Consider the following 27,998-nt stretch of genomic DNA (forward strand, 5'->3'; position numbering starts at 1 on the left):
ACCCGGATGTTAATGTACTCTTAGACATGACTAAGCGAATCAGCGACAAACTTGTAAACAGGCGTAAGAACTTAAAATAAAGTCAAAACTAAAACATTTTTAAAATTTGTTGTATTTTAAAAGAGACTCAATATTCCTTTATGTCACACTAAGTAATTATATTTATGCTTTCCATGTTTATCTTAAACATTTGGGGATTTATAACATGTCACCTCAAAGGTGGCGCTTTGGTTTAGTTAATTTGTAACTGGCTTGTGGTTTTCGTTACGATTATCCGTATGGTTTGTTTATTTGTTATTGTTTCATAAATATAGTATATAATTGCGGTATGTTGGATGGATGGGTTAGTTTCATTAAAATTTATTTTTAACTAGTTGCATGAGTAAGAAAATTAAAGCGTTAAATTAAAAATGTGGCAGAACAAAATGGAAACTAATGGAGGAAGTTTTGCTGTTGGTGCAGTGATTTATTGCTTTCAATTTATTATTCGAAAGGAAGCTTAACTTCACAGAATATTATCAATTGTTAATCATTCAATAAGTAAATCATACTCTGTGTTAGATATTTTAACATACAGTGATAGAATGAAGCAAATGCTCGAAATATGAGTCTTAAAGGAATTTGTGTGACTAATACAAATTGTATGTTATTTATTTACAAAGATAAACGATTCGTCACAGAATAGTTTTAGCTTTGACGCAGATCACTGCAATCATTACTTGTTTACGATATTACTCGCTTCATGAAGTTTGACTGGTATTATCTATATACAACGTTTAGCAACTGTAAACAAAACAACTTTGTAAATTATGTTTTACAAAAATATTAAATAAGAAGTACGAAAAAAGTTACTACATCGCCTCACTTTTCACAAACCTCAACTAGTAAATGATTATTTAATGATTTATAATTAGTTGTAACAGCCTAGTATGAAGCCAGTTTTGCATATTTTAATACAGAGTGCACAAGTTTTATAATATACAGTCATATCAGTAGATGTATTGTAAAGAATGGAAATATGAGATAACCCTGATTTGTTCTTATGTTGTGCTGGAATTTTATTTTTCTGCTAAAAATTTATAAATAATTGATAATGAATGTGCCTGTGCAGGCAATAAAAAGTTAGTTGTGGTGTTTGGCTGCTGGTTGGATCATCTTTAAAATATGTGCAGTGATTTCCTTTTAATCTAGTATGTTACTTTTCCAATTTCTAATTAATCTCTCCTGGGGAATCTTATGAAAAATATTCAGAATTGTTGTATATGTAAGTGCTATATTCTGAATTTGAAGTTTTACTGCCAATTAAATGCATTTGACTACATATTAAGTTGTAAAGAACTATGCTTGATTTTGGATAGCTGTTTGATATTGAAGTGGGACATGACCTCAATGAGTCATATGGCCTTCACTTTCTTCACCATTCATGTTTTCTTTAAATTTATGTTATTACATGAGAAACATCTCCATTCAAAATGTTCATATAATGAACATTTATGTACATGACACTGCAATAAAACTGAGAAGTTCACTTTTTTGTAAGTTGGTTTAAATGTAATACATTAAAAGTGTTAGTAACTCTCCCATATCTACTCAGTATAAGTTTTTGTAATGTTTAATATGTATTCTTTTTTGTGTATATTTCTGAGAGGAAGTTTATCTTTGGAAGGTTTCACTTTTTAATGGTCTATTATAATAGATTTTAGTATAATTTGTAAAAGAATAATAATTTTAGTTCAAAGCTATGGGATCTTTAATTATTATAATAATGGGACAAGTTTATAATATTTTACTTGAAGAATGGTATAAGCTACTCTCTGTAAGGTAGCTCTTGTTTCCAAAATCACAAGAATATGCACATGTGAGATAGAAGATATGCTCATCTCCAAGTCAGCTTGAGGCTTCTAAGTTTTATTCAGACACTTTATATTTTTCTGGTTAATTACCGTCAGAAGCCTACTTTTCCTGTTTTTAAATCTAGGATAACTTAGTCCATATTTACATACAAGCTCAGTACCTTGTACTTATTTTTGCATTCTTACTAAACTACCATATTTTTGTTATGATTTATAGGTCAGATTTAGCTGATTTTCATGAAACTACAAAATTATAATTTTTCTTATATTTGTATATAGGCACCTTATAATTGAATCTTTCTTTTGCCAAATCAGGTGTGTTTATAGAAGCAAGTACTTATTTAAATGAATGACTTATAAGAAAGAGTTCTTGTTCAGTTTCTTGTGTTGTTACTGGTATTGTTAAAATATTTTAACAAAGAATTGCTAAGTGATTTTACTTGAGACAGTGGTAAATATTATTGTGTGTTGTTACCTTGTATATGATCTATAGCCCAAAATCTCTTATGTGTTCTGTATAGAAGATTAGCTTGAATAACAATGTTATCTGGTCTCTATATCAAAAAACTTCAAGATATTTAATTAAAGTTCCTCAAAAAAAACATTCTTTTTATAGAAAAAAGTGCTTATGGATATTATAAATCAGGCTGTTAATGTATAGAAAAATGTGCTTATGGATGTTATAAATCAGGCTGTTAATGTATAGAAAAATGTGCTAATGGATATTATAAATCAGGCTGTTAATGTATAGAAAAATGTGTTTATGGATGTTGTAAATCAGGCTGTTAATGTATAGAAAAATGTGTTTATGGATGTTATAAATCAGGCTGTTAATGTATAGAAAAATGTGTTTATGGATGTTATAAATCAGGCTGTTAATGTATAGAAAAATGTGCTTATGGATATTATAAATTAGGCTGTTAATGTATAGAAAAATGTGCTTATGGATATTATAAATCAGGCTGTTAATGTATAGAAAAATGTGCTTATGGATATTATAAATCAAGCTGTTAATGTATAGAAAAATGTTAATGGTATAGTTAATGTATAAAAATGTGCTTATGGATATTATAAATCAAGCTGTTAATGTATAGAAAAATGTGCTTATGGATATTATAAATCAGGCTGTTAATGTATAGAAAAATGTGCTTATGGATATTATAAATTAGGCTGTTAATGTATAGAAAAATGTGCTTATGGATATTATAAATTAGGCTGTTAATGTATAGAAAAATGTGCTTATGGGCTGTTAATGTATAGAAAAATGTGCTTATGGATATTATAAATCAAGCTGTTAATGTATAGAAAAATGTGCTTATGGATATTATAAATCAAGCTGTTAATGTATAGAAAAATGTGCTTATGGATATTATAAATCAAGCTGTTAATGTATAGAAAAATGTGCTTATGGATATTATAAATCAAGCTGTTAATGTATAGAAAAATGTGCTTATGGATATTATAAATCAAGCTGTTAATGTATAGAAAAATGTGCTTATGGATATTATAAATTAGGCTGTTAATGTATAGAAAAATGTGCTTATGGATATTATAAATCAGGCTGTTAATGTGTTTAACTCCTTAAACCCATAATTTTTTGTCATATTACGCTGGAATTATTTTCTTGAGCTCTTAATAATTACCACCATACCTCATAAAGTTTCAATTTTCTTAATTTTGTTTTTCTCTTCAGCATCAGGTGTATTCATATAAAGCTTTCTTTAAATAGTGTCAGATTTGTTGAACATTAGGTGTCACTGACCAATGAGTAAATCAGAAATTTTGGCTGGATGCTTCTAGCATCCACCTGAGTATAAGCAATTCATACAGAAAACTTGCATAAAATGCTTCTATTTAGCCTTTCGGTTGTCCAATTTTGTTTATATACCTGATGAAAAGGACCATGTTTAAGTTAATTACTTGTACAAGTACAAACTTTTTGTTGTTTCTTGTGTTGCAAATGAACGTATGATGTTAAGTTTTCAGCTTTGATTAATCTTTATTTCACTGTTTTCCTCATCTTAAACTAGATCTGGTTTACAATAGTTTAACCAAAAACATACCCCACTTTCAATGAGTTTTGTTTCTGACAACATATAGTACTAACTTACCTATACAATTCAACTCCTATCAATCCATCTTACAAATTAGGGTATTTATTAAGTATAGTATTTATCCTTGACTTTTTCCATACACGATTATTTAGTGAGCCAATTAGGTTTCATCTTTCCCATTATTTAGTGAGCCAATTAGGTTTCATCTTTCCCATTATTTAGTGAGCCAATTAGGTTTCATTTTTCCCATTATTTAGTGAGCCAATTAGGTTTCATTTTTCCCATTATTTAGTGAGCCAATTAGGTTTCATCTTTCCCATTATTTAGTGAGCCAGTTATGTTTCATCTTTCCCATTATTTAGTGAGCCAATTAGGTTTCATCTTTCCCATTATTTAGTTAGCCAGTTATGTTTTATCTTTCCCATTATTTAGTGAGCCAATTAGGCTTCATCTTTCCCATTATTTAGTGAGCCAATTAGGTTTCATCTTTCCCATTATTTAGTGAGCCAATTAGGTTTCATCTTTCCCATTATTTAGTGAGCCAATTAGGTTTCGTCTTTCCCATTATTTAGTGAGCCAATTAGGTTTCGTCTTTCCCATTATTTAGTGAGCCAATTAGGTTTCGTCTTTCCCATTATTTAGTAAGCCAATTAGGTTTCATCTTTCCCAGTATTTAGTGAGCCAATTAGGTTTCGTCTTTCCCATTACTCTTTTTGCCTTTTTTTTTTTTGCAAAAGTACATACTTTTAAGTAAAAGAAAAATATTATTCTTAAAAATAATTCCTGAATGTGTTTATCACCTTTCAACTGAGTATGTCATTTGTTAAAGTTGCTTCTTGTTTCATTCCCTCAAAAGTAACTTTTTGAAAATTAGAAACTAGAACTTATTTTAAACATCAACATGAAGCAAAACACAATTATGTACTTAACATTGTTTGAAATGTTAGCAACCATATCCTTATGAGTGATTGACAGTAAAGATGACATCCTTTTTAGAAATTTTACAATTTGGTACAGCAAGTAATCCTAAAGGGCTTCATTCCCCACTATTTGACTTCATACAGTTCCAATTTGTGTTTAAAAGTATCACATAAGTACCATCGTTAGTAGCAGCCTCTATCTCATTATACAATGTCTCATTTACATAATTAGTTGGCCAGTAACAGCTGTCAAGTAAAAACGTCCTACCATGAAATCCATGATTGTAACCTGTATAAATGCAACATTTTGACTACAATTTTTGTCTCTCAGACATAATAGGCATCTGTTTATCCCTTATATGGTATGAATAGAACTATTATATCTCACTTCTTGTTTAAAAAAACTCATCACTGTTAAATAACCTATAACTTGGAACTTAAAACATTTCAAAATATACTGCATAGCTCTGATTGATTGCACTTTGGAAATGGAGTGTCCAAGACATGTTTTTATTGAATGTGGAGTTTGCTTTTATCTTCCCTTAATATTTTGTATTTTGGTTTTTTCAGATCATGGGAGAAGAAGTGTTACTCCGAAAGCTCAACTCGTATATCACGCTTGTAAAATTATACGAAGAACATGAGACTCAAGTTGAAGCTTTAAAATGTGTGCCTTTGGATAAGTTAAGAGATAAAAGTAAAAAAAGATTTCTAAATATATCTACACAGAGTGTTGACATAGTTGATGAAAAGGATTGCCTTCTTATTGAACTTTTACATTGGTTCAAAAATGATTTTTTTTCCTGGATGGATATTCCAAGTTGTCCTATTTGTCAAACAAAGATGCATAATAAAGGATTAACCATGCCTTCTGTAGAGGAAGAAAAATGGCTTGCACAACAAGTTGAAAGTTACTTCTGTGAAAGTTGTCACAATATTGTTAAGTTTCCTCGGTATAATCACCCCAAAAAATTGTTAGAAACGAGAAGTGGTCGTTGTGGTGAATGGGCTAATTGTTTTACCTTAATTTGCAGAGCTTTAGGATTTGAAGCTCGTTTTATATTAGACATAACAGATCATGTCTGGTCTGAAGTATTTTCATATTCTCAGAATCGGTGGTTACATTGTGATCCTTGCGAGAATGTGTGTGACAAGCCATTGCTGTATGAACTAGGCTGGAAGAAAAAACTTTCTTATGTGTTAGCCTTCTCAAAAGATGAGGTTCAAGATGTCACATGGCGTTACACAACAAATTTTGAAGTTGTGCTAGGACGAAGAGACTTGTGTGATGAGACTTTGTTAATTCATCATCTAATGAGATTAACCAGCCAGTTACAATTAGGCTTATCTTCTTCAGTACGTGAGCAGTTACTGAAGAGGAGAATTCAGGAATTGTGTGAATTTTTAACTCCACCAGCTTCATCAGGAGAAGATTATTCAGGACGTCAGTCAGGTTCTCTGTTGTGGCGTCTTGCACGTGGAGAAACTGGTTGTGAAGGAATTGCAAAGCACTTTGTATTCAGATTAGATAGCAATGAGCAACAGCAAAAGATGTTTCACCTGAGATATTCGGCTTCTGAAAATAATTACGTAAGAGATTCAGGCCATGACAAAAAAATCATTGGGTGGGAGAATGGAACTTATCAGCACAAGGATGTCTTTAGAAAAGTAGAACATGACTGGGATATGATATATTTAGCACGTAAAGAAACTTGTGATATTGGAACTGTAACCTGGAAATTTGATTTTGAAGATACAAGACTTAGGGTGGATAAAGTCATAATCTTATGTCAGAGTAAGACATTTGAAAATGGTATTGTAGAATGGATATTAACCAGTGAGAAACAAGAAATAAACATACCTGATGGTGAGTTGATATATTCCTAGACAAATGAAGTGTCAGTTTATGACTATTACTTTTGTTTTCATTTTACTCTTTCACCTAAGTATTTTCTGTTTTGTACAAGTAAGAGCATAAGGTATTGAAAATTGTATGAACACACCATATTGTATGTTCTGAAGCATATCCACATGAACAATACAGTTTTTATTTTAGGCTTAACTCATGTTTAAGGAGTATTAATCATAATAATTACAATAATGGAACAAAGGATTATAAAATTATTCTAAACATTAAAATGAACTGAAAAGTGCTATCAAAGAGTGGACTATTCTTACTTAGGAGCAGAAAGAAACTTATAAAAAAAAAAAATAGTCCTTTCTTCAAAAGTGTTCAAACTTATCCAGTTTTAGTGTTACGTAAAGTGTATTTTCTCATCTTTACTATATGGACTGGTGTTAAAGTATTTACTTACATATGAAAGTTGAATATTTAAGTAACTACTTAAACAGCTTTCAACTTATATTTGATAACTTAAAGTGTCATTTTGTAAAAATTTTAAATGTATACATGTAATTCACAAATTAAAAACAAAATTCAAACTTGCATTGTTATATAGCTCTGAGGAGCCTCTAGATAATAGACTAATCAAATTTTAGAAGTTTTTCTGTATAGGTTTTATTTTCTAAGAAACTGTTAACCCTCAAGGTTTTGTTTCTCACCTGATATTTTCTTCTATATCACTGATTCTGTTAGTACAGCTTCTTGTTTCTTTAAATTTAAATAACATTAGATAGAATAAATGATAAACTACTTATGTCAGTGCAGAATGAATAAAGCTTTACAAGAAGTAACTTGTAGTTCATAAAGCTACTCGCATCTTCACAGACCACAGATAACATTTCACACCACTAATGAGAAGTTTGTGTGTGCTACTCCTGTGTGTAATAAAGTGTTGCATCAGTTCATGAGACAGTTATTGTTACACTGTACTCCTTCACTAGAAGGGTGGTACATCCTCCAAGAACAGTACTCACCTTGAGCCCTTTGTGTAGAACAAAGAATCATTATTTTCCTTTCCATCAGTAAGAATCACAGAACACTATTTTAATTTTTAGTTAACATTCAAAGTGTTATCTTTCTTACCTTTATTTCTGTATGAAGAAAGATAAAATTTGAAAGTTGAGTTCATTTAGATCTTTTGGTATGAATTATTATTCATTCTTTAGTCAAAGTACAAGATTTTAGGATACTTGTTCTGGAGTCTGTGTTATGGTTCCTTTAAAAGTAATATTCGCTATTGTAATTAACTAGGTGTTCAGCTTTCAGTGACTAATGCCAGTTTAGTCAATGCAAAAATGACCAAAAACATACCAAAATTACTTTAAAATAATTATAACACTTTTCATCCAGTTTTATGTATCTCATTGAATACAATATCTGAAACATGAAATTGTTATTTTCCATTGTAGGAGCTGTCTTTTGTTAATGATGACTGGAGTTCTTAATAATTGAATACATTTTTATAGTACTAAAAGTAGCTGTTGAAATTGCATTAATCTCAGGCCTAAGTTATGAATAAACAAGCTTTTTCATATTCAAAGACACTTCATTTTTGGCCTTTGCCAAGATCTTAAATCAATTAGAATGAATGACTTAATCTTAGGGCATGTTTTGATACATTTAACTTAAAGGGGATCTTAATTTAGCATTTTTTTCACTCATGTTAATAGTTTTCGTGTAGTAAATCCACTGTAGAATTCAGACTTGTATTTATGTATTCACCCTTAGATGAACAAAGAAAAACTGTAGATGACAATTAGATTTAAAAGACACATCTTAAATGTATGTACTGATAGATCTTTCAAATGAAATTTTGCAACCAATTCATAATAGGTAAAGAATATTTATTCATAGGATGTGTAGAATACATCACTACCTCATTATAATGCTACCACTGGGAACAATGCATGTCCAAAAGCAATATAGGTTGGAGGCAGTTTTATAACCAACTAGGTATGGAAATACTCATGATGAACAAGTACAGGCTCAGAATACTACTAAACTAATGAAATGAATAAAATATCTTTTTATTTAAATAGAGAAAATAGATATAAAAAGAATGCAGATAAGATAAAATATGAATACAAACTTTCCAGTAATTCAGAAACAAAGCACACACGTTCTTTTATTTACCTGAAAGTTTGCTCCGTATTATTTCAAACCTATTTCTTAACATAACATAGAACGTTTTGCACGTGTCGCAAGTCCTGGAATAGCCATTGGTTGTTGCTCCATTCAGTATAAAATTCTTTGAGCTTAGTTTAAAGACATTAAATAAAATTGTGTCACAAGTGAGTAAGCTTATTGCTGCTCCAATCCTGCTACAATTAGATATATGACATCTCTATTTCTTTCTGACACTGAGGAGTTTCTAGGTTTTATTTATATAAATAATTCTTGGTTCTACGTGCCCTCTACAAAAGATTAAATTATATCCTCTGTAATGACATCATTCATAACCTGATAGGTGGAATCCCCCACTAGGTTCAGTGACAGCCAGTAGTTTTCTGTTACCATCAATGCAAGTAGCTATAAAACTGGTCATGTGACTTTAAAAATGGTATATCAATGACACTTTCTTGTTAGTTTAACAATTGACTTGTGTATCCAAATTTCTCTGGTACCTCACTTCCCAACATCCCAATATTGAGTTCAAATCACTAGACTTTGCTCTCATGACTTCTTGTCTTTTCTCTTTGTTTTGTGACAAGCTATAATGACTTTAGACTCTGAAGCCATGTGATAGTGCACTGAGCAACAAATAGTAAAATATGTTTTAGAGCCAATGCACCACAATGTTACGACCATTGACGTTATAACGTATATGGTATATTAACACTTTACTCATACATTCTATATATTTTGGATGTATGGAGCAACAGTATTTTAACTACATTTTTGTTTAAAATTAATTTGAATGAAAATTACAGTACAAGTGTTTATGGTATATTTGAATTGATTATTGTTTTAAAATGAAGGTTTTATATTCCCAGTGTTCCATAGTGAACTTCTTACTGTTATGTCTACAGTTCAAGTATTGGGAATCTCAATCAGAGGTCTTAAAAATAGTAAAAGTGACATTAACCCACCTATGGTAGTAGTGTGGTTTAAACTATTGTGGGCAGTTTTGTAATCATTGTTTGCTGTATTAATACAAAAAAAAGATTGCCCATAGATAATGCCAATCTAGAAGGCATAATGGCACTGTTGACTTGATACATTTTTTGTAGCTAAATTTGTTATATCTGAAACACAGATTTAGGAATAATCAGTGAGAAACACTGCATCAAGTAGGGGATAAAGTGCTAAGCCAATCTGTTACTTCTCAGTGCCTGTTTTAACAGTTTATGTATTTTACTTTCCAAGCAAAAAAAAAGTTATTTCATGTACTGTAAGTTTTAGCTTATCACCCACCATGTACATAGACCACTTAATATTAAAGTATACAGGGCAGCTAAATAGCTATACATATTTTAACACATATCACTATAAAGGATGTTTGTTCACTCTGCTGCCACTTGCATTAGGCAACCTGTTTCCTTCTGAATGTTTTTTCTGCTAGGTTCTCTTCCTTACTGGATGACACTATACAAAGTTTCCTTTTTTGTTGCTATATTCTTAAAATATAGCTCAACTTTTAAATTTCTTTACCTACAACCATCTTTCCTTTATATTCTGAATGTGGATATCTAGTAATCTGTTCTATAGAAAGCTGAGTACCATTTCTGATAGACAGATACTTTTTCATAAAACCACCTACCTTTCTTTCCCCCCTCCTGACTTGTCTTTACATCATCAAGGGTGACTTCTGATGTACAGATAGAGCTCAAGGGAATTACTGTCCATGAAAGAATCCTCCTCCTGTAGGTCAAATAGTGGATTCTAGTACTGATTGTATAATACAGTGATGTATATGTTACGTATAGGGGTGAAGTTTCATTCAAAGCTTTGTGTGAGATAATGACTATCTCTTCTGTGGATGGTGAGTACCTAACTGAAATACATTTTCAGGTAAGGAAATATTCCTCTCAAGGGAGAGTGGCTAGATACAGAATAAAAAATGTAATGATAAGTTTAGAAGACTTGTTTACAAACCACAGATTTGCAAATTATATTGTATTTTCAGTCCTAAAGTGTTTGAAAGATGTAGAACTTTTTGTGTGACAGGACATTAGGGAAGCCTGTACTGTAGTTAGGTTTAGAAAATGTGGTAGATGATAAACTATTTTACATGACAAGACATTAGGGAAGCCTGTGGTGTAGTTAGGTTTAGAGAATGTGGTAGATGATAAACTATTTTACATGACAAGACATTAGGGAAGCCTGTGGTGTAGTTAGGTTTAGAGAATGTGGTAGATGATAAACTATTTTACATGACAAGACATTAGGGAAGCCTGTAGTATAGTTAGGTTTAGAGAGTGTGGGAGGTGATGAAATGTTTTGATGACTTAGCAGCTACACAAAGACAACACTGGGTAACCCAAAAAAATGAAACATAACTAATAAAATCAAAGTAAGTTAAACTCTAGATCAGAACAAAGTACAAGTTTACTTACTCGAAAATAAAACAGTTAAGAAAATATGCATTTAAATCATAAATAATAAGTAGCTGACATACCCATTCAAATCATGGTGAAGATATGTTGACCCCAGAGATTCAATTGCTGAATTCTTTACAGTCCACAAAGGTTTTGAGGTTACTTGTGAAGTAACAATTTAAATAATCAAAACTATAATACTGATTTAACCAGGAATGAAAGTTATAACTTAACCTAAGTGAAATATGTAAATATATTAATATAATATGTAAATATATTAATAGGTACAGTTGTATTAACATAAATTTTAAATAATAATGTACATTTACTATGAAAACATAATGAAGTATAATTAGAACAGCCATTTAGTTATGGTCAGTTTAAAACTGAAAGTACAGAACATACAGGAACAATTAACCCTATTGCAATGGGTCAAAGGTCATGTGATCACATTTTTGTTGCATTCAGAATATTTTGGAACTACTATTTTATAAATTTATATTAGTAAGTTTGGTATGAAACTGTAGATTATAATTTAAATTTTAGTATTATATATTAGTTAATTTCTTAAATTAATAGTAAATATTTAAAAACAACATGCACCTAAATATCAATTTCTGTGTGTTACATAGTAACTCTTATGCAAATTAATTGACACAAATGGTCATTTTACAATATTTTCAGCATGGCAGCCAGTGTAGGTTCACTGGACCTGCTTATTTCCTTTAATAGTCATTTTTTCACATAGACGATGTCATTAGCTCTGCTTTGCAGTATGGCTGATCTATTTTTGGGATATATGATGAAATTTTGAGGAATATTACATCATTCGAAATTGCGTTAGAAGGGCAAGGAGACCAGTCAATAAACAACTTCTTACTAACTCAATGAAGAAAAAATGGTATCAATTGGGTCTGAAATACAAGAACTGGATTCAAGAACAATGGAAGAAGGTGTTATTCAGTGATGAGACTCATTTCTTTGTACAGGTTCAAAGAAGTCTGCATGTTTGCAGATCTTCAGGTGAGAAACTTCAAGAATCTCACATCAATCAGTTCGTAAAACATACCTTGAAGAAGATGTTTTAGGGCTTTTTCAGCTACTATGGCGTCGGAGCCTTACATATCATAGAAGGTATGATGCAGTGATCACAGTACATCGAAGTTTTGCAGAGAAGAGTCATTCCAGAATTGAAAAAGAGATTTCCAGATGGATCTGGCATTTTTCAGCAAGATCTGACTCCGTGCCATACATCTAAACTTGTGATGAATTTTATGACTACAATGTGAATAAAGGTTCTAGACTGGCCTGGAAACTCTCCGGACTTAAATCCTATTGAAAATCTTTGAGCGATTTGTAAAGAAAGACTTCAGGGAAAAGACTTTACTACGAAGGATAAGTTAATTGAGGCCATAATTGAGGTGTGGTACCGCGATCCAAAAACTAGTAAAGATTGCAGTCAACTCGTGGACTCGATGCCAAAGGAGATTAATTATCTTCTGAAAAATAAAGGTGGTCATATCATGTATTAATTTTGTATAATTTTTGGATTCTCAGAAATAAAATGCAAAATTTGAAAAAATCGTAATTTCCCATCTTGTTTCAGTTAATTTGCACAAGGGTGAATATTAAGTGTAGTACTGGTTAACATTACAGTTATGTGAAGCCAAAATATTAATTCTGTAGTTTCGTGTTACTGATATTGACAAACTAGAATGTAAGAACCTCGTATCTTTTTTAATTGTTAAATATGACTTAAGTACTGAATCAAACACAATGGCCACAATCACATGTTTCCATTTTTAAAAAGGGCCCTTAATATACACTTATATGATATGTGAATAACCAGTCAGAAGCTCTGAATGCCATCTAGTGGTTCCATTTTGAAGTGCCAGAAAGCCACCTTATTCTTTTGAACCAATATTTCAAGAATTGTCTTTAGTCTGCTTGAAATTAAACATTGTTTAGATGAAGTGTACATTAGTAACTAAGGTTTATAAATTATAGTGAAATACTGATATAGTTACTTAGGATATTTCAAATGTATATATAAAACCTAAAACAATTATTTCCCTTCACGTTCTTTTCGTGTGAAATATGAAAAGCCTTTTAGTAATCTACAGCAAGCAGCAAATGAATACAAAAATATACATGTAATAACAGCTAGTTTGAATTGAGAACATTTTTTATGTAGAGGAGTGAACAACGTTTGATCTTCTTCGATCATCATGAACCTGACAATGACTGAAGAACGTTGAAACGTTGTTCGCTCCTCTACATAAAAAATTTTCTCAACCAAAACTATCCATTTTTACATATATTTTTCTCTACAAGTGGGTTTTCTTATCATCATTAAATGAGTACAGAGATTATCATGACTAAAAGATGTGATTGTTTACTGTTCTATTATGCATGTTTTATGATAACTTTAAGAACCTATGTATATAGATTATTACTATTTACAAATATGTATAATAATTGAAATGTGACATTTTACAATGTACTGGTTCACTAAAGCACAGCCAAGATGAGTAATTCTGTAAAGACAAAAGGACTGTTAAGTTATTGAATATGGTAACATTAGTGCACATGCATTGATTCAGACACAGCTGGAAGGTCAGTATAATCAAGAAGTGTGTATATAAATGTATAATGTTATGAGATTTCAACTATTTAAACTAAATGTTTGTATTATAATATGTAGTCATTTTAGAATGGAAAAAAGCACTATTTATATTCCTAATTTTTTAATGGTGGTTATAAGGTTCATAAAATTGACAGGCCCCATATAGTTACAGTTCAAAAAAATAGACAAAATATATAGTCATACTGAAAACAAACATTTGAAATGTATTTAGGAGGTTTTAGAGATAACACAAACAATTTGAGACTTTGGGAAAAATAGTGTTTTTAAATCACAGCATGAAAATAACTTTGCACTTGGACTAGTAATGAAACAGACTCAGTATTTTAACAAATCTTTAGTCAAAATACTTCATTAAAAAACCTGACCATTTATAAAAAAGCTTCTAAAGATATACTAAAAGTCTACACACTATTGTGTGTATGTATGTGAAATATTGCCTAATTTCCTAATTATATTTCTTTAAATAAACATAAAACTTAATGTTATATCCAGCAAGACAAGAAAGCAGGGTGGCATGCAGGTGGGTTATAAACCTTACTTTATATATGTGCTTTTGAGTAATATGTTCAAGTTAATTTATTTATTTGTATAGTTGTAAATGTATGTGTTTCTGAGCAATAAAAATAAACATTTATAATTTTTTATTAATCAGCAACTCCTTACTCTGCAGTTGCCTGTATCCATTTTGTTTCACATATTTCTGTAGACAATTGTGGACTAATGTAATTCTTTTTCTAACATCAGTTTCATCCAAGTCTGGTACAATGAGTCACAGTTAAAATCAGTCTTTTCTGCAGCTGTTTCTTATGCTTTTTACATTATTAACACTGGCAGAATTATCCTCATAGAGGTTTCACAACTAGTAAAAGGAACATACATTTTGTAGGTGCTTTCATGAGCTTTTGGTTTGGTGTTTTATCATAGAAGTTTATATTTGTTGCCTTTTCCTTAGCAGAATTGACCTACAGCTGTTCTTGTTTAACACCAAATACATACATCTTACCATAACATACAAAGTTTAATATGCTGGGAGTTTTGTGAATAACATCTTTTAACCAGTATCTCAATGTCATTGTATTTGTCACACTTCTGATCAGTAAGAGTTTGTGCACAATTTCAAATTTCAGGCTGTTTCTTGTGTCTGTTACAGTGCACATCAGGGAAGATGCACTTCATTTCATAAGTGCTAACTGGAAGAACAAGTTGGTGAATTAGTGGAAAGAAGTTTCCAAATGTTTTGTTCAGCTCTCTTGAGGGGAAAGTGATTCTGTATTGTTCTTGTGAGTGTGGTTGATCTCTTTCTTCAGCTAGTCCCATGAGGCAAGGACCACATTGGAGTTGAGGGCAAGCATTTCAGTCTCATTATTTCCTGTTATAGTGTCAGTGCTACTCATAGCAAGTACAGAGAGACTTTCAAATGGTCCCGAGTTCATTTGCACTTTATTACCACCAGCATCTATGTTTACAAGATCCAATGATCACTTCTGAGTTGGTGTCTTTAAGAGAGGATACATGTTCTTGATGGGACAGCTATTGCCAAGCCAGGTCTGAAGTTTTCCAAGGGATCTTGTATGGCTGCTGTAAGCCTTGTGGAACCTTTAAAAGCTACTGATGACTTTATTGGTGTCTTAGAACTCTGTTTTCAAAACTGCCTTTTGCAGCAAAAGCTAGATGATGGTTGTGGCATTACAGATTGATCAACTCAGGATTCAGGGATTTCATTCTTGTTGCCATGCCAGTCTTGCATCCAACCATCATATTACAACCATCTCTACCAAAGGCCACAAATGAGTCTAATTTCACATCCTCTTCAACAACTTTTTTGTCTTGGCAAATATTGTCTCTGACTTCCCACATTCACTTGACCGTTATTGTCAACATACATCACACAGAAGGCCAAGTGTTTCTTGTTGGCACTGTCACTGGTCTCATCAGTGATTACTGCATAGGCTGAACTTGCACTAACTAACTAAGTTGGTTGTTCTGCATTGGATTGCTGTTTAGCAAATGTAAGTCGTGCAGAGTCTGGGGACTGTACTACAAAGGTGATATGGACTGATGATTCAGATGGAGGTGCATCAGAAGTACTCTCAGCTGGGTTTCTGTCACTCTGAATAGACAAGAATGTTTAAATGTTAATTGCAATCAGACTTATTTTCTGATAAAAAATATTGTATGATAAGCCTAACACAGATTTAGTTCAGCACCTGCACACACATTCATGAAGTAAAGTAAAAAATACAAAAGGTACAATTGTCGAACTTAGAGACACATTCAGGCACATACACCCTTGTGCAAATTAATTGAAAGAAATGGTCATTTTATAATATTTTCAGCATGGTGGCCGGTGTACACTCGCTGATTTCCTTTAATAGTCATTTTTCACACAAGCTGCGTCATTAGCTGTGTTTTGCAGTATGGCTGATCTATTTTTGGGATATATGACGAAATTTTGAGGAATATTACGTCATTCGAAATTGCTTTAGAAGGGCAAGGAGAGCAGTCAAAAAACAACTTCTTACTAACTCAGTGAAGAAAAAACGGTATCAATTGGGTCCGAAATACAAGAACTGGATTCAAGAACAATGGAGGAAGGTGTTATTCAGTGATGAGACTCATTTCTTCTTACAGGGTCAAAGAAGTCTGCATATTTGCAGATCTCCTGGTGTGAAACTTTGAGAATCTCACATCAATCAGTTTGTAAAACATCCCTTAAGAAGATGTTTTGGGGCTTTTTAAGCTACTATGGCTTCGGAGGTTTACATATCGTAGAAGGTATGATGCGATGATCACAGTACATTGAAGTTTTGCAGAGAAGAGTCATTCCAGAATTGTAAAAAAGATTTCCAGATGGATCTGGCATTTTTCAGCAAGACCTGGCTCCGTGCCACACATCGAAACTTGTGAAGAATTTTATAACTACAACGGGAATAAAGGTGCTGGACTGGCCTGGAAACTCTCCAGACTTAAATCCTATTGAAAATCTTTGGGCAATTTATAAAGAAAGACTTCAGGAAAAAGACTACTACGAAAGATAGTCTAATTGAGGCCATAATTCAGGTGTGGTACAACAATCTAAAAATTAGTAAAGATTGCAGTCAACTCGTGGACTCGATGCCAAAGCAGATTGATGATCTTCTGAAAAATAAAGGTGGTCATATCATGTATTAATTTGTGAGTAATTTTTGGATTCTCAGAAATAAAATGCAAAAAATTGAGAAAATCATAATTTTCCGTCTTGTTTCAATTAATTTGTCCAAGGGTGTAAAAATGTGCAGATACTGCTTTTCTCTAGGAAGACGTGTTTTTTAGCATAAGATAATTAAAAAATAAAACAAAATTTGTCTATTATTAAAACTGCCTAAATGATAAACTTTTTCAACTATTCAAAGAAATCACTTATTTTTACTTCTTTGAAAATGCAATAATGGCTTATAATTAATGAATGTGAATTATTTACACATGGATGGTTTATTCCCAAAAATTTTGTGCCACACTTTATCAAGTACTTCAGTAGAAAATATCTTTTAGTAAAGCTACCTTTAAAAGATAGCTTGTTTATTCTGACTGACTCATGTAAATACCAAGAATTTTTTAACCTTGAGAATAAAACATGTTTTAAAGTTATTAGAAGACAACAAAAAATATCCCAACCTTCCTATCCTCCTTAAAAGTTTTGGATAGAAGAACATCAAACAAACATTTCTCAGGATGTAAAAGACCTAATTCTCATAGTCAAGTAAATATATTTTGGTCAATCAGATTAAACTTAACCATCCTAAGAAATTAGTTTTTGGAGGCCATTTTTAGCTGAATTTGCATCAGCAAGATGGACAAAAATAAGTTGCTGATACAAAGTTAGTTAAAATGATCTCCAAAAACTAATGTATTTTGTTAAATACTGAAGTGTTAGTAGCTATAAAAAGATATTTTATGTACAATTCTGCCAAAGCAAAACAGCAACAAATGTTTTAAATAATAATAATAAATTACCTTGTTTTTGTTTGAGAAAGGTTTGGATGCAGTGGTTTGACTTGGCAGTCATAGCCCTCTTACTTTCAGCCAACAGCACATCCCTGGTGTGTATAACTTGTTGAATAAAACCCTGGAGTGGTTTATGTTGGTAATCCCTGGTGTGTATAACTTGTTGAATAAAACCCTGGAGTGGTTTATGTTGGTAATCCCTGGTGTGTATAACTTGTTGAATAAAACCCTGGAGTGGTTTATGTTGGTAATCCCTGGTGTGTATAACTTGTTGAATAAAACCCTGGAGTGGTTTATGTTGGTACCCTGGAATGGTTTATGTTGGTAATCCCTGGTGTGTATAACTTGTTGAACAAAACCCTGGAGTGGTTTATGTTGGTAATCCCTGGTGTGTATAACTTGTTGAACAAAACCCTGGAGTGGTTTATGTTGGTAATCCCTGGTGTGTTCTAAAACCCATCCCTGGTGTGTATAACTTGTTGAACAAAACCCTGGAGTGGTTTATGTTGGTAATCCCTGGTGTGTACAACTTGTTGAATAAAACCCTGGAGTGGTTTATGTTGGTAATCCCTGGTGTGTATAACTTGTTGAATAAAACCCTGGAGTGGTTTATGTTGGTATTTCTCCACGTATCATAAGGGGAATACACACCATGGGTTGAAAAGTATTTGTGTAAATGAAAACAGTAAATTTTTAAACATTTTTTTATTTTTTGAGGTACATCTTACTTGTTGCAAGTCAATTCCAAATAAACCCAAACAAGGGGTGTTTTAGTGATAGAATGAGCATGTCTAAATAAATTGTAATAGTTTTAGGTGACCTATAATTGCAAGAATTGTTCTTACATGAATAAGAGTAAAGTGTTTTAATTACTAATATAGTACATGTTTTCTTATTACTTTTAAGTCGATTAAAAAATGAGATTCCACATTCTGAAGTATTAACCTTTTTGAAATGGACTCAGTATAATATACGAGTTCATATACACTGTAACTTCACAAGTTTTGGTAAACGTTTAGGAAAGGTTACAAGTAGTTTGTACACAAAAAATTATATTTTATAATGAAATAATTTCGCTAAAGATTTGTTTCTTAAAATACTGAGTCTGTTTCATTACTAGTCCAAGTGCAAAGTGATTTCATGTTATGATAAAAAAAACAAAGGCTATTCTTCATCTCAAAAATCCTAAATATTAATTGTACAATGTCTGAATCATCCTAAGTACATTTCAAACATTTGTTTTCAGTAAGATACATTCTATTTTGTTATAATCTGTACCCTAAATCAGCGAGGTCTCTCAATTGAACAACCTTGTAACAATCATAAAACATTAGGAAATAAATATAAATTCTTTTTTGTTGTAGAATGACTATATGTTATAACACAAAAATACTGATTTTTACTGTAAGTCTTATAGTATATATATTTATTTTTTATTATACTGATCTTCTAGTTGTGCCTATCTAACATTACTTACTGTGCATTGATGTGGTGGACCTGCAGTCCTATTACCATATCCAGTGGCATAAAACTGAAATCTAGTGTTTACAAAGTGACCTTTGTGTTTTAGTAAACTAGTATTTTGTGTAGCCATATTTCAATTATTATATATAACCATAAATTTACACCATAAACAAAACACATCAACCTGAAATAAAATACACTGCATATTTTTAAACAAAGGATCCTAGGGTACAAGCTGCAATGTGGAATTATAAAATGTATCCTAGGTTTTGAAGGTGACTGAAGAAGTAGAACCCACATGGTGGAGATACATTGTCTGTTGCTCTTAACCTCCAGTTTTCTAGTCTCACATAAGAAAATTAGAAATTAGGAGAGAGAGATGTAGGTGCTCAAGCCTACAACATCTCACATCTGTATCACCTTTCACTACTTCCAGTCAGTTGGGGAAAGGTGACTGCTCTCCCAAGCTAAAATAAGAATGAGATAAACATAAAAAGATGAAAAATAAAAATAAATGAAGATAAGGTACTACCATTTGGGGATAATTAATATAAAACTTACCTCTTGAAGGTAGCATTCCTACTCCTAATATGGAAGAGACCCTACTTAACATGGTATCAGTAAAGTGATACTTTACTGTGACTCTCATGCTTTTATATGCAGCTTAAGGTACCTTATCTGCATAAGGTAGTGCCAAGTTGTTCTTAGGTTACCTTATTTTTAACTAAAAATAATGTTTAGTAGAATTTCTCTGTTTTACTTTTTCTGTATTTATTACAGAATAGTTTAATAATCTTATCTAAAATTTCTTTATTAAATCCATTAACTATTAATTTTCATATCAGTATATCAACATTATAATAAAATATTGTAATTTATTACAACTTTTACGATATTTGAATAACTGCGAAGTCATAATGTTTATAACAAATGGGTATGGCACATTACTATACAAGGAGGGTAAACCATAAATTGGAAAATCAAAATATTTTCTTTTATCAAAAATATTTATATTGATATCCTTTTTATCAATTACTTTAATTTCTAAATCTAAGTAAAGTGCATTTGTATAAGAAATTTAAGTATTTTCAATTTCTAATTCAGATGGATAAATGGTGTCAATAACATTATATATTTCAGAATTATTTATGCCGATTAAATCATCAATATATCTATAAGTTAAAGTATCTGGATTTGCATAGTTTTCAATATTTTCATAGTAATATAAATATAAATTTGGAACTCCTATCACTTGTTTAAAAATTTGTTTATTGAAAAATATAAATTATTATAAATATAGAAACTTAATATATCTTTTGTATTTTTGGAATTTTTTATTCCAGTTTCTGTAAAAAGATAACAGTATTGTTCTATCAATGAATTTAAAACAAAGCTTAAATCTTTTAATGGTATTGTGGTATATATTGTTGTAAAATTCAAATACTGTTCACCTTTCTCACACTTTCTTAGACATTCTAAAATAGGTTGGTTATTTTTTATTATCCAAAACATGTGTTAATACTCACATTTTCTATTTTATCAAGTAACATTAAGTAATTTATTTAATAATAAGCAAGTTGTTTGACAGTTGTTTTTATTGAATTGGAAGTAAATGTCAATTTAATTGGAGATTTATGTAATTTTGGAATAGCATAATGAGACAGAAAATCTACATAAGAATTATGTTCAAAAGAAAGTTTATGATAAGCTTTAACAAAATTGTTACTGTATCTTTGGATTGGTTGACAAATTTAAAAGTTTGTGTATTATTAATTTCTTTTATGATAATAAATGCACATAAGTTTTTTTTGTAAATTACACCAATATTACACCTAGCTTTATCAATAGGAACTACAACATATTTTTGTTGCACTTCTTTAATTTTATTTTTTAGCTGACTAAATGATAAATTTGTATGGTATTTTTTAAACTTATGTAAGATAATTGTATTTGTATTTTTTTAAATATATAAATTTCCATTCTATAAACCACCTAGGTGGATAAGCTGTAATAAAATTAAGTTTTAAAATATATTCATCAGCACTTTTTCAAGAGATTTTAGAATATTATTTTTATTACATTTTGTTGCTATTCTGTATTTAGCTCTTTTTCTTATTATTTCATGTAATATTTTGTCTTTTATAATATCTAACTTACCAGTATGTTTATGAAAAATATCAACAAATAAACTATTTTTACATTCACAAGGTAAATTATTAATATCATCTACTTTTAAATTAGCTAAAAGTAACTTTTATAATTATATATTAATGAACTAATTGAAACTTCATATTTATAACTGATGGTAGGTCTTAAGTTTTTACAAGGAAAATATTATTGTTTATAGACTGGTGAATAATTTATAAATCTGTAAATCATTGAATATTTTGTCTGAAATTAATTATCAAATATCAAGGTTTTACTTACCATTTCTCTTTTTCAAAACTTGAATCATCATTAACTTTTAATTAATATTTTATAATGTCCATAAGTAAGTGTTTTGAATGATTATTTCAAAGTTATATTTATTTATTACATTAATTAATACTTATATTTTGGGAAGATTAATTCATAAATCTTTTCAAAATTGGTTTGGGATATACTAATGCTGGTATAAAAAGTATTATGTAAATAACTACACAATTCTGAAAAATTAACGCATTTTACTTTATTATTTTCTTAACCTCTAGTTTTTATTTAATTTTTGTGAATAAAGTTATCTGTAAAGAAAATATTAGCAATACAATAATCATTGCTCAAATTCAAAGCAGTAGAACTATTGAACTCTCAGTTTAAACCATAATGATATTATGTTTTTTAGTTTTAAAATGTAAAAGCTTTCTCTTTGAAGTCTGTTGGTGTCTTCATTAACAACTTCTATCTTAACCAAGGTAAAAGGATAAATGTTTTAATTCTATAAATTCATTAAATTGTTTTTAACTTGAGATCTATGTAAACTTGTGCGTACATGTAATGAGTTTGAAATTTGACCCACACATTCCATATTACATTTAGTACATGTTAATAAATAACTTATATTTTTTATTTTACAAAATTAATTAGTATACGTAATAGGATGAAATGTATTTGGAACAGAACATGTGAGACATCTTTTGATGTTACATTTTATTACATTAGCAGCAATATAATTACTATAACCAGCTTGCTAGGCTAAATTATAGTTTCAATTTAATATGTCATCCAATTAAGGCCATTAAACTTCATAAAGTGTGAGTAATGCAATGGAAGGTGTGACATAGTCAGCAACCATTCACATACATCGAATAAATTTTAGTGAAATTAAATAATTACATCCAAAAGAAGCTAAATGAATAAACAAAATCATTTTATTTCATGTTAATGTGTCTTGTTTATGGTTTGAAAATTTATGGTTATAACATAATTAATCAGAGATTGAGATTTTCTGTTTTTAACACAGTCCTTCCTCATGATTTTGTTTATTCATTTAGCTTTATTTGGATGTAATTATTTAATTTCACCCAAATATATACGTGCATATATATATTATTATTACTATTTGGGAATAACTTATGAAACTAACGTTTCTTAAAATATAGCAAAATCAATCAAGAAGTCAAGCAAACAATTATCTCTTCTAGCTATGACCTTTAAACTAAATTGCTGTTGGACATATGTTGCTATGCCTTTTAAAATTTCACATGTGAAGGATATCAAACAATGTTTTTTTTTTAAGTTTTATATACACTGTTGTATAACCAAGAAATTATAAATAACTATACTGATACCACAGAATTCCACTGTAATCTATTAAGCTGTATTTAGGTCTAATAAATATGAAACTCTGAGCAGATTAAAGACTGTTTCTAAAAGTGGAATAAAGTGAATATGGCTGTTTTGTTTAATTCAGTATCTGAGCCATAGCTCACCAAAATGAAATATTTTATATTCTAGCTTGTCAGTGTTGGTAGTTTCAGTTCCTAATAAGTATGAAACTGTAGACTTAGTATTTTGACATCAGAAACATCTCATTTTAACTGGTGCTGCATTTAACATACTACATGACTCACTAGAATCTTTATTTAGGTATGTTCTTTTAATATTTGTTTTTAAATTAATGTATATATATAATATTAAAGTTTGAACTATACTCTGCAGGTTCATTCCAAGCTTATTGACACAAATTCAATAAAACTTTTGAATGCAGCTCACTTAACTAATTTCCGAACCTCTGTAATCATTAATCTTTAATTTGCCTGCTAGATATGGGTTAATAGTTCCTAATTAAACTTCCAGGACAACTATCTCTTTATATATTTAAATATTTTGGATCATTTCTGATAGAGAGAATATCTTCCAACACTTTTGGGTGCTATAACCACAGATGTTTGACTTTAAAAATTGTGCTTTGTAGACAAATTATATGATTGTTGTTGTTTTACTTAAATAGTCCTTTAGAATTTGTTATAAATAATGGTTAATTTTGGATTTACACAAAATATCATGGTTTTAGTTTTTATATACATGCCATTAACATTAAAGAAAACTAAGTTGTATAATCAAACCTAAAACATACCTTTCATATTGTTTTTTGTTACTTTTGTGTTTAATGCTTTTAAATATATAGAATGTTTATTTTTCATGGTGAATTGGTATGTTTCGATAGCAGTATTTTTTACTATTAGTTAAAGGTCTCACAAGATAGTTGTTGTTTTTTCCTACATATTTGCATGGGTTGATTTCAAGTACTGATTCATTGAAAATATTATCTGATCTCAGTCTAATTATTGAGCATAATAGATGTTTTTTAAAGTTTCTGTACTTTTATCCAAGTTTCATCTTCCATATTATTGTTGGAGAAACAAACAGTAACAGTATTGCTTTGCTCTAGGTAATACACCCACTTTGATCTCGAAACTTCGAGGCTCAAGAAAGTTAACTTTGACAGCTAGCCTCAGTGGAGGCCGTGGTCCTTCAGCCTGGCAGCATGCCCAGCTTTTCAGACAGCCTGCAAAGAGCAACATCTACCCTCTTAATATTTTAATATCATTCTTCTGATGTGTGTAATGAATAAAATATTCCAAATAAATTTTAAGAGTGCTATCTTGGGTAACGATAATAAATAAAACAATAATAATTAAAAGTGTAACTAATGATTATTACATTAAGAAGTTTGAGGAAATATTGTAGTTTTAATAATAATAATGGTAGTTAATGATGCTTAATAACATTTCAAACTCGATGAATCAGTGTTCATAATTAAAAGGGTTTGTTATAATCTCAAATTTTAAAACTTAGTTTATACTTCTTCCATTTATTGGACATTACTGTGATTAAGTATCACTAAAGTCTAGAATCAATGCATGTAAAGTATTAAAAGAAATATTTTCTAAAACTGATGGAAGATAAAATAAAAATATGTAAGATGTACCATTTTTAGAAACTGTAAAAACCACATAGTTTTACCTCTAAGTAAATGTTGCTTCATTACTAGTCTTCTTTGTTCCTCATCATTACATTTAGTGTAAGTGGTATTTGTAGTAATGTCTGTCATTTGTTGGCAAGTTATTTTAAACTATCTGGTAAAAATGATTCAGTGTCTAAGCCATTTAGCATTAATAAATTACTTTGTTCCACTCTTATGGTTCTACAAACTTGAACCCTAGTACTGCTGTAAATATATGTTACAAATAATATCACCTAAAGAAAAACAAATGAATTTACTTGTATGTATGAAGTAATTACGATAACTAACCTGGTAAGTGATACCATCTATCCATTAATTATTCGCTATGTAATCCAGTGTTATCACATACTTGTACATTTAGTACCACAATTTTTATGAAAAATATCACAAAGTACAAAATTTATGAGTACTGCAAACCATAAACTACTACTTGTTATAAACATTTACTAATATTATTATTCCTTATCTGTGGTTGTCACAAGATTTCAGGAAAATATTCTCAATCTAACTATACAAGTAGTTAGCATTTGTGATGTCAGAAAAACACACAGGTTCAAGAAATCTTGATACAAAAATCAGTTTTCCCCTGAAGAAGAAAGGGTTGACCTTTCAAAAATGCTTGTGTTATGGATTACTATTACCCAGTAGTCACTACTGTATTCAGTCTAAACTCACTACATATCAAAATTTCATCCTCACTATGGCTATGGTTGAAAGGAGTGGCTTGAATTAATTAATATTTTAGTATAGTTTTTACATGTTTCCACTCAAATTCTGGTTCCACCATTTTTTTTTAACAATAAACTTGTATTGAGTGGCTAGTTCTCCAGCTTATTGCTGAAATCTGTTTTGATCAAATTAATGGTAAAAAAATTCTTTCCAAAATAATTGAAGAATGAAATGAGATTAATTGGTTTAACATAAATTGTGATAATAACAGAAAAGTAAAACTGTTGTAAATTTCTGAACCAGACCTAATGGATCATCATCCATTGTAGTAATTAAAACTGGTGTTACCTCCATTTATCACATATTTTATTTTAGTTATTTTCCTTTGATAAATATAGAAACTTCTTGAGGAATGCACAATACCTTTAGGTTAATCTTAACTGCTTTGGGATTGCCCAGTTGGAATAGGGAAAGAATATCCCCTATATCAAAAGTTCTTTCATAATTTGTGATGTTAGCTCCATATAAAAATCCTGAAGTTAGACATCTCTTTTCTGTCTATTTTTAAATTTTGATTATTGAGAGAAGGTTTTCCACACTAGCTTGAACAAATGTTTCATAAATAAAAAGTTAGATTATGTTCACATAGAAGCTTTCAGTGTTGTAGTGTGGCTGCTTTTACGTGTTTCCATTACCATGGTAAATCGTTTATCAGTCAAAGGACTTTTATAGTTGTGATATTCAATCAGAATGTGTGTTTGAAAATGTGAGAAATTACTTTTAATTGTATGGTCAGATATTTTACAAAAACCTCTGGTATGTTTTCTACAGGGTTCAAAACAGTTGGTCCTTGGCTTGTCTTTCCATTATACTCTTTCTTTGGACATCTTTTGTTCTTTATGTGCTGTGAAGATGATTTTTTGTTTAATGTTTCAGTAGTATTTTCACTAATTTTGTAATGCCCATGTATTGCCTACTACGTGTAAGGAGTCCACCAATGTTTTTATGTAATCTCTCACTAGTAGATTCTTTACTAGTTAAAACAGAAACCCTGCAGTGTTTTCATAATTATCAAAGTATCCTGAAGTTTGTAACATTCTAATCAGGTAAAATGAATAGATGACGTGATATGGAACTTTTAACATTTTCTAACTAATGTTGTTATATTGTATTTTACAGAGGGCATTTTACCATTGTAAAGACATCAATCTACAGTTTATAAAAAAACAACATTTTTTACTTGAATAAAGTACAATAGATCTCCAAAAATGTAATGTTACATGTTCCAACAGAACATCAGACCATCTTCTTAGGAGACAGACCAGCATTCTGTCAAAACAGAAACACATAGTATGACCCTGAAAACTAAATCACTTTTATGCTTAAAAATTACTATATCAGCATGATTTCCAGTGTTTTCTTCAGCTGTGCTGATACAGGTCTCGGTTGCATATCTATAATATGCTCATCCATATAACTAATCGGTATTGGACTGGTGATGCTTCAGTCAAAATGGAAACTGTTTTATTGTTTGTTTTTTGTATCAACTCTAACAGCAGATGTCCAGTTTTATAGTTTACCCCACCAGTAAATCATACTTGAACTTTGTATTTGTGCAGAAATTTATCCCACAAATCAACTTTCCGTAAAGTAGTAGATACAGTATTACTACATACATCATCTCTGAGAATCCTATCCAACAGACTTTGTAATAAAGTCTTGCATAAATCTTCCAATAAGAAGGGCAGCAGAGGTACATATATATATGTGTGTGTGTGTTGAAAATAATTCCTTCTTTTATAAAAAAAAAAAATATTTGAAGATCATGTGTGAGAAGTTTCCATGTATTACATTAAATGACTGTTTATGGATTCAAAACTTTCTGAACTATATTTCTGTACTTGTGGTCATATTTCAAGTTCTCTTATGACTTGCATGAGGAAAATTACCCTCCAATTGAATTACCTCCCAAAATTCAAAAGATTGTACTTATAATCACTTATCATTAACCTAGCTAGCACACACCATTGTTGAATAGTTGTGCATTGCAAAATTACTCATTGTCATGAATTGTATGTTTTGAAAATATTGTAGCACTGTAAGATGTTAAAATATACATAATAATGAAAGAAATAAAGCTTCCAGTAACAGTTTTCTTGATTTAAAACATTGAACAACATTAATCAGTGATGTCGAGAAACCCACTTGTTGAGAAATTTATATGCAAAAACGAGTCGTTTTTGCATATAAATTGAACGACATTATTTGATATATTTTTGTATGTAAAATGTTTTCACAACATTGCATATATAACTTTTACTGAAACACAAACTGTATCCTAAGTAACATATTTAAACTTCCAACTGTTTAAGTTCTTTTTATTTTAATTATTTTATAAATTTATCTCTGATTTTATTGTTCATAATATGATATATATTTATAACAAGTTATAACAATGTTTTTGACATGTAAATGGCCAGAGTACTCCTTATGAATAAATGTGTTCTGATGATTTGACAC

At 30.3% G+C, this 27,998-nt stretch overlaps 1 protein-coding gene across 9 annotated transcripts; it reads left to right on the plus strand.

Moving 5' to 3' along the window:
- The first annotated feature begins 2 nt into the window (after positions 1-2).
- Positions 3-27,995, plus strand: Pngl (N-glycanase Pngl). 9 transcript variants are annotated; one of them, XM_076479093.1, is made up of 3 exons: positions 3-152; positions 5,398-6,694; positions 24,234-27,995. In XM_076479093.1, exons 2-3 carry the CDS (start codon positions 5,401-5,403, stop codon positions 24,398-24,400), a joined length of 1,461 nt encoding a protein of 486 aa, XP_076335208.1. In that variant the 5' UTR covers positions 3-152; positions 5,398-5,400; the 3' UTR covers positions 24,401-27,995. The 9 variants fall into 9 exon arrangements, with proteins under 9 accessions (XP_076335208.1, XP_076335210.1, XP_076335207.1 ...); XM_076479095.1 differs by having other exon boundaries at positions 5-63; XM_076479092.1 differs by lacking the exon at positions 3-152 and adding an exon at positions 164-281.
- The last annotated feature ends 3 nt before the right edge of the window (positions 27,996-27,998 follow it).

This window comes from Tachypleus tridentatus, chromosome 13 (genome assembly GCF_004210375.1).
Source record: "Tachypleus tridentatus isolate NWPU-2018 chromosome 13, ASM421037v1, whole genome shotgun sequence".
Lineage (NCBI taxonomy): Eukaryota > Metazoa > Arthropoda > Merostomata > Xiphosura > Limulidae > Tachypleus > Tachypleus tridentatus.

Coding starts and splice junctions, on each gene's coding strand:
- Pngl (XM_076479089.1), top strand. CDS start 411: ATGTGGCAGAACAAAATGGAAACTAATGGAGGAAGTTTTGCT. Junction 453..5,397: donor CTAATGGAGGAAGTTTTGCT/GTTGGTGCAGTG, acceptor TGGTTTTTTCAG/ATCATGGGAGAAGAAGTGTT. Junction 6,695..24,233: donor AGAAATAAACATACCTGATG/GTGAGTTGATAT, acceptor GCTTTGCTCTAG/GTAATACACCCACTTTGATC.